Consider the following 7,655-nt stretch of genomic DNA (forward strand, 5'->3'; position numbering starts at 1 on the left):
TTTACCAGGTTCATCAAAGTCATTAAAGTTATCAAAAAGTCATCCTTTTGGCCAAAAATTGAATGCCATTATTAAAAATTGATCAAAATAATATATTCTCAAAATTGAATTATATTTTATTAAAAATGCTGAAGGCAGTGGGAATGAAAATATTTTTGTTGAATTGACCCCCCCCCCCCCCTTTAACTGAAAATTATCATAAACCGATAAAAAAAATAATAGCATAGGTAATCAAGCAAACTTTTGCAAAAATTGCTTGAAAATTGTCTAAATTTGCTAAAAATTGATTAAACATTATGAAAAGTGAGCGAAATATTACTAAAATACTTAGTTATGAAAAAAAGCCGTGAAAAATGACAAAAAAATGCATGGAATTTCAGTGATAGTAACGTCATATACACTGAAATTTTGAAAAATCCTGACTCAATGGAATTTCAAACCTACAAAATTTCAAAAAAAAAGAAGTCCAAAAGTGAAAATTTGGTCTTCCAAAAGTCATTAAAAGTTCATCTCATCCTCAAAGTAAAATTCAGATCAACTTTCATCAAAATGTGTTCCTTCAAAAATAGGATTTTTTTGAATTTTAAAAAATTCGAAAATTTATAGAAGCTTTCAGAGCAACTTCAAAATGTAACACTGCAGTCGATTCGAGAAGTCGAAATAAGAGTGAAAAACAAATTTCACCCATGTATCTCAAGTTCATCAAATTTTGATTTTTTTTTCTCGAAAAATGATTCAAATTTGAATTTTTAAAAATTGGCTAATTTAGGTCAACTTTCATCTAAATGTGTTCCGGACTTCGAATCGGATTCTTTTGAATTTTAAAATTTTTGTCTAAATTTATAGAAGCTTCAGACCAACTTTAAATCGTAACCAATCGATTCAGGAAGTCGAATAAAGAGTGAAAGACAAATTTTCTCCCATTTTTTTTTTCGAAAAATGATCCAAATTTGAATTTTTAAAAATTAGTCAACGATCGAAAATTGAAATTAATTTTTTAAAATTTGACTCGGTAAAATATTTTTTGATGCTCGTTGCATTTTTTCTTGAACTTTCATCAAAATGTGTTCCTTCGAATAGGATTTTTATGAGTTTTAAAAAAAATTGAAAATTTATAGAAGCTTTAGAGCAACTTCAAATTGTAACCAGTTGATTCAGGAAGTCCAAAGAAGAATAAAACACAAATTTCACCCGTGTACCTCAAGTTCATCAAATTTTGATTTTTTTTTCTCAAAAAATAATCCAAATTTGAATTTTTAAAAATTAGTCATCGATCGAAAAATGAAATTCAGTTTTTGAAATTTTACTCGGTGGTATATTTTCTGATGCTCGTTGCATTTTCTCTTGGATTTATTGGTCGCTTATGGAGCGATGGAGATTGAGGTGATTAAACCCTAAGGAGGTGGGGGGAGTGGGCGGGTCTAGTAAAAATTCCTAATGATTGTAAATTCCTAATTTTTTTTTTTTAATTTGGAATCAAATACCAATATGGGTTTTAAGAAGTGAAGAAAAGGGGGGGAAGGGATAATGAAAAAATCCATCGCGTAAATTCTATTCGAAATAATCTTGTGCAATAATTTCCACGAAACTAACAAAAAATCATCATCTTTCCATTTTTTTAAAATGTGCAAACAGAATTTAAGTTAATTTTAATCTTACTTTTTTTTTCTATGTTTGATTCATTTTTCTAATCGCTCTAATCCAATTTTAAAATTTACATATTAAAGAGTGGATTTAAAAAAAAATCTGTTCTTTTTTTCGAACCACTGAACGAGTGGGCGAAAGTGAAAAATCTTCATTCAATAAACCAGGGCCATTGACTTTGTTTTCCTTTGTTTTTTTTTTCGTCTGATCTTTTCTGTTATTTTTTTGAAATTCAAAGCGAAGAAATAAAAACGGGTTTAATAAAAAAATGTCAAAAGTGGGCGTATAGAGGGCCTATAGATTCATTTTTCCTTTAATTTTTTCTTGTTTCATGTTTCTCCTGTTTTCAGGTACCTGATTTGAAATGATAGGTGTATCAAATTCGCTGACGATAGTTGACGTTTTTCTGCAGTTATTTTTTCCAACTTCTCAATTTACGTAATTAAGAGCGAGGAATGAGGAATGGCAGGGTAACGTAGCTTAGTAGTCGTATTTAATTTTTTTTTCTTTGATCGGAAGGCAAAGTTTTAGAGATAAGAGGTTAGTCGAGAATACGAATTATTCAAGTCAAGTGTCAGTGGGGTTTTTTCGTTTGTCGTTTCGTTCATTTTTTTGAATTCTCGAGTAGGTAATTTTTTAATTTATTTTCATTTTTGGAAAAATAATTGTTTTAGGAAGAATCAGAATAAGAGGGGGAGATTTTTCGATTCACATTAAAATCAGTTTATCTATCTTTGTGACGTTTCCTGAAACAGTTCACTCTCAATTTCATTAAATTCAACCAAACAATTACGGTTCATTACGAATAAAAGTTCGTGTTTTAGACTTATCCTAATTTTCCGGGTATTTTTAATTGTATTTTTAGCCGAGTACCTACTAGATTACCTTTATTCAGAGGTAGGGAAAAAAAATCGTCGAAAATCGACTAAAAATATAATGAAAATGACGGCTGCGACCTGGGAAAAAAAAAGTTAATTAATTACGATTTCTATCTGGATAATTTTTTTCAACTTTTGTTACCCTTCGCAATCACCTCGTCGAAGCGGATAGGTACATTTATGCGGTGCACTCGACGCTCGACACACCGGACCCGATATCATCGACGACCATCGTACTGGGTATGAAATGAAAAATTGACCACGATGAAAAAAAAGTGAAAAATTACGCTGTGAAACCGCGAACGCATGAAAAAAAGCAGCTGATGACATGCAACAATTCGTCAAAAGCTCGAATATATCTGTATATAGTTTCACGATATGCTACGTACTTGCATTTGCGCTTTACATGTAGACATTGTAGACATACATAGGTTGATGTACGAGTAACTAGGTATATTATGATGGCGAATAATAAATAGATAAATAAACAGATGCACGCGATTGTTTCGCGACAAATTTCGTACCTGGTATTTGAGACCAATAACATAGCATAAATATGATTAATTTATTGACTAGAAGGAAACTTTTCATGGTTGAGGGCTTTGGCTTCGAAGTGGGTTTTCTCTGTTGTGAGGGTAAGATGATGTTATTGGTTTAATACGACGAGGAAATCTCGACCACGATCATGTTCTCGAGGTTGATTGGTTGTTTGAAAATCACCACTTTTTATCGAATTCAAATTATCGATACGAAAGAACTGACGATCACAAACACACACGTTTCAAAACAAATCACCATCCGAAAATCCGATCTTATTTTTCGTAAATTACGTTAAAAAGCCTAATTGCATGGTTTTAATTTTTTTATAATTTTACTTTCGATACCCGAAGGCAAAAAACTCGAGATTTCGAATTCGACACCGAAAATAATAATTTGGCTATATTTTACGTAAATTAGCACGAAAATAATCGCGTTTTGCCGCCAAAATTTACTAAGCTGGTAACGTTCGAACGGGGTAGATTTTGGTAATGTACTGAAAAACGTGCTACGAAGGAAACTATACGAGTATGAGTGTAATTTTCGTTGTACTGAGAGAGAGACGGTCTCTTTGACATGCGTATATTGTAGCCGGCTACCGACGATGATGAAGCTGGTGCGGAGACAAGATGTGCTATACCGGCGAATGGCGATGGGGATGTGCTTTTTTAGACACCGTATACCGGAATTATTCTTCAGCAATTATGTCTGATAATCAGCGTGAAACGGTTCGAAATTAATGTAGGCGAATGAGCCATTCATAAAGACATGTTGGTTAAATATGGGTAATTATACAGTCTGATGTCGAGTTTACGTGTACGGTGTAAGGTTAGGTATATTATACTGGATGATGTTAGTTTTGAATGATGTTGTATATATGTAAGTGTATAGAACTATAGATGTAGATACGTAATGAATGAGTAAGCTTAAGTGAGCCTTCAGTTGTTGTAATTTTTTTCGGAATGAGGAGCTGAGGAGGATACAGAGGTGGTGGAATTTGAAAAATGAATGGAGATTCGAGCTCGGCGACCTTGAATTGGTAGAAATCGATATGTCACACTGTATTTTCATTTTTTTTACCATAAATTGAGGGTTGGAGAGTTGGGATGGAGGGGGAGGGGAGGGGGTCGTATGAAAAAAATAATCCAATGTATTCGAATATTCAACAAATGTCACGTCATCTCACTCGTCATATTGAATTTTTTGGTGGAAGTGGATTGTCCATTGTTTCGGTGTTAGTCTACTAGGAGGAGGGGGAGGTGTGTTGGAGGATCGAAGCAAAATAAATTCTCAAATGTCGAAGTAATTAAAGTGATGTTTTTGATTTTTAAAGTAATTTTCATGATGACCGAATAATCGAACTCAGTGCATTCATGATCAATATGCTACTCGACAACATTTAAAAAAAAATTTTGATCAAAACTGGAGGAGGGGGAGACTTCTGGGTACTTGGAGGCTTAGAGATGAAATTTTTTCCGAATCAAACAAAAATTTCTGTTGTGGAAGCATACCGATTATTTTTTATTACCTACTAATTTGAAGGTGGTAAATTTACATGTGAGCTTATAATTATTTTAATCTGGTCCCTGAACCCCCCCTCCCCTCCACCACCATTTGTAGTCCTGCTCTTAACCATGGTAAAAATACCAAAAAATTGAAAATTACGTGTGACATGTTGTTTGCTATGTAGAATGTCGAGGAATTGTAGTACTCGACTATTTCATTTATACTACTTATGAGTTTTCACCTTGAAAGCTCAATGTTGATTTTTTAAAATTTTAATCAATGATTTTGAATTTTCTCTTACCTGATTTGCTCTAAGAACCATGGGAACCCTTCGAGGACCGCGATTTTCGAAAAGAGCATGGTTTGAAATTTTAATTGAAACCCCATCGATTAATCGTATCCAAAAAATCGATTCACTTGCGATTTTCGATCTCATACGATCAAAGGAATTTGAAATAAAAAAATTAATTTCAGCTTTAAAAATGAATTTCCGGATGAAAAATCGATTAATCGAGTTCCAAAAAAATCGACTCGTTTTCGATTTTTGAACTCATATCTACATGATCGAACATGCTCGAAATGAAAAAATAATTTTATAGCTTCAAAAATGAATTTCTAGATGAAAGATCGATTAATCGAATTTCGATAATCGACTCATTTGCGATTTTTGAACTTATATGTACAATTATGATCGAAAGTGTTCGAAATGAAAAATCAATTTCATTTTCTCAATTAAACTTCTGGATCAAAAATCGATCATGATTAAAAATCGATGAATCGAATTTCGAAAATCGATTCATTTGCAATTTTTGAACTCATACATATATGATCGAAAGTGTTCGAAATGACAAATCAATTTCAGGTTCTCAATGAAACTTCTGGATCAAAAATCGATAATGATTGAAAATCGACTCATTTGTGATTTTCGATCACATAATATAATCGAACGTGTTTGAAATGAAAAATAATTTTATAGCTTCAAAAATAAATTTCCAGATGAAAAATCGATTAATCGAATTTCGAAAATCGACTCATTTGTGATTTTTGATTTAATGTGATCGAACGTATTTGAAATTAAAAATCAATTTTTATTTTCAAAATTAAACTTTTGGATCAAAAATCGATCATGATTTAAATCGATTAATTGAATTTCGAAAATCGACTCATTTGTGATTTTCGACCTAATATGATGGAACGTATTTGAAATGAAAAAATCAATTTTTATTTTCAAAATGAAACTTCTGGATCAAAAATCGATCATGATTGAAAAAATCGATTAATCGAATTTCGAAAATCGAATCATTTGTGACTGATTATCGATCTTATGTGATCGCACGTGTTTGAAATGAAAAAAAATAATTTTATAGCTTCAAAAACAAATAGATGAAAAATCGATAATCGAATTTTGAAAATCGACTCATTTGCGATTATCGAATTCATACGTGATCGAAAGTGTTTGAAGTGAAAAATAAATTTTTATTTTCAAAATTAAACTTCGGGATCAAAAATCGATAATGCATAAATCGATAATGATTTAAGTAAAATCGCGATTTATCGAATTTCGAAAATAGACTCATTTTTGATTTTCGATCTAATGTGATCAAACGTATTTGAAATTAAAAATAAATTTTGTAGCTTTCAAAGTAAATTTCCGATTGAAAAATCGATCATGATCGATTATCGATGAATCGAGTTCCAAAAATCGACTCATTTGTGATTTTTGATCTCATAATATGATCGAACATATTCGAAATGAAAAATCAATTTCATTTTCAATAATTAATTTCTTGATCAAAAATCGATCATGATTGAAAATCGACTCTTTTGCGATTTTTGATCTCATATGATCAATCATAATGTTTTCGATATGAAAACTCGATTTCATTTTCAAAAATTTTCGGATCGGAGATCGATCAATCGAATTCCAAAATATTGGTTCATTTGCGATTTTCGATCTCATGAGATCGAGCATGGTCGAAATGGGAAAGCAGATTTCTGCTCAAAAAATGGACTAACGGATCAAAAATCGATTACTAGTCGAGTCAAAAAATCGATACATTTGTGAGACGCTTGTCAAAAAATTACCTCGAGTTGTCTTCTTGGAAGTTGGCTCGAATTTAAGTGAACATTTTGGTATTGAGAACAGGCCACAGCTCGATTTTTAGCATCTGAAATTCATTCGAGTTTTCTAGTCTGGAGAGGGTTTAAAATTCTAGAGAAATTGAAAATTGCGCTGAAAGCTCCAGAGTTACCAGAAACAGTGGAATTCGGTTCGGGGAAGGAGGGTTGATATTAGTTTCAGGCCCAGTTTTCCATCATTTTTACTGAATAAATATGTGTACAGATATGATGGGATGTATGTATTACATAGGTACATTAATGTAAGTACCTACAAGATTATATCAAAGCGAACTTAAAGACCCCAAAATCTTTCGAAACCCCAAGGAATCAATTTTTCCAAGTTCTTATTTCTCTTATGGATGGAAGTTCAGAGTAAGAATGACCAATTTTATCGATTCTCACAGAGAAGTCAACTCTTCTCTAAGCATTTTGATGAGGGAACTTTGTCAATTCGTCTCGTCATCTTCGATTTGGCTATAATTTGGCTCAGTGAAAGTCGATGGCATGATTGATCATGCCACCGACATCTTCAAGCCAAATTTTTAGCGAGCCAAATTTTAGCCAAATCGAAGATAACGAATTGGCTAAGTTTCCTTGTCAAAAGTGAAGGGAATTTTTCAAAACCCTCGTGAATTTTTACAACCGTTTAAACGTCACTTTCTTCTTTCACCGAAGTATAGAAATCAAAAAATAAATTATGCAAAAAAAATATACAAAAATAACTCTCTTATTATACAAGATTCCCAAAAAATGTTAGAATTCGCCGAATTTGGCCATCGCATCGCATCAACTCCGACCAAGACATTCCTTCATCTGTCTTCCTCTTTCCTTTCTTTCTTACACTCCTCGCTTCAAATACTCGTACTCTGGTGTTATTTTCAACTTGTTCGATATTATTATCAACAACGTCTCGCGTCGACTACTAAGCAACGAAATATTTTTCAAAGATGCCTTTGTTTTCATCGTCGA

At 32.3% G+C, this 7,655-nt stretch overlaps 1 protein-coding gene across 1 annotated transcript in view; it reads right to left on the minus strand.

Moving 5' to 3' along the window:
* The window catches only part of LOC135848292 (uncharacterized), a 290,491-nt gene extending 286,867 nt beyond the window's left edge, over positions 1–3,624 (minus strand). The window contains exon 1 of the mRNA XM_065368179.1: positions 3,047–3,624. Within this exon, the coding sequence (XP_065224251.1) occupies positions 3,047–3,113 (67 nt within the window). The 5' untranslated portion in view covers positions 3,114–3,624. The remainder of the gene's footprint in view (positions 1–3,046) is intronic.
* Between the last annotated feature and the right edge of the window lie 4,031 nt (positions 3,625–7,655).

The sequence above is a fragment of the Planococcus citri genome, chromosome 5 (genome assembly GCF_950023065.1).
Source record: "Planococcus citri chromosome 5, ihPlaCitr1.1, whole genome shotgun sequence".
NCBI classification, from domain to species: Eukaryota; Metazoa; Arthropoda; class Insecta; order Hemiptera; family Pseudococcidae; genus Planococcus; species Planococcus citri.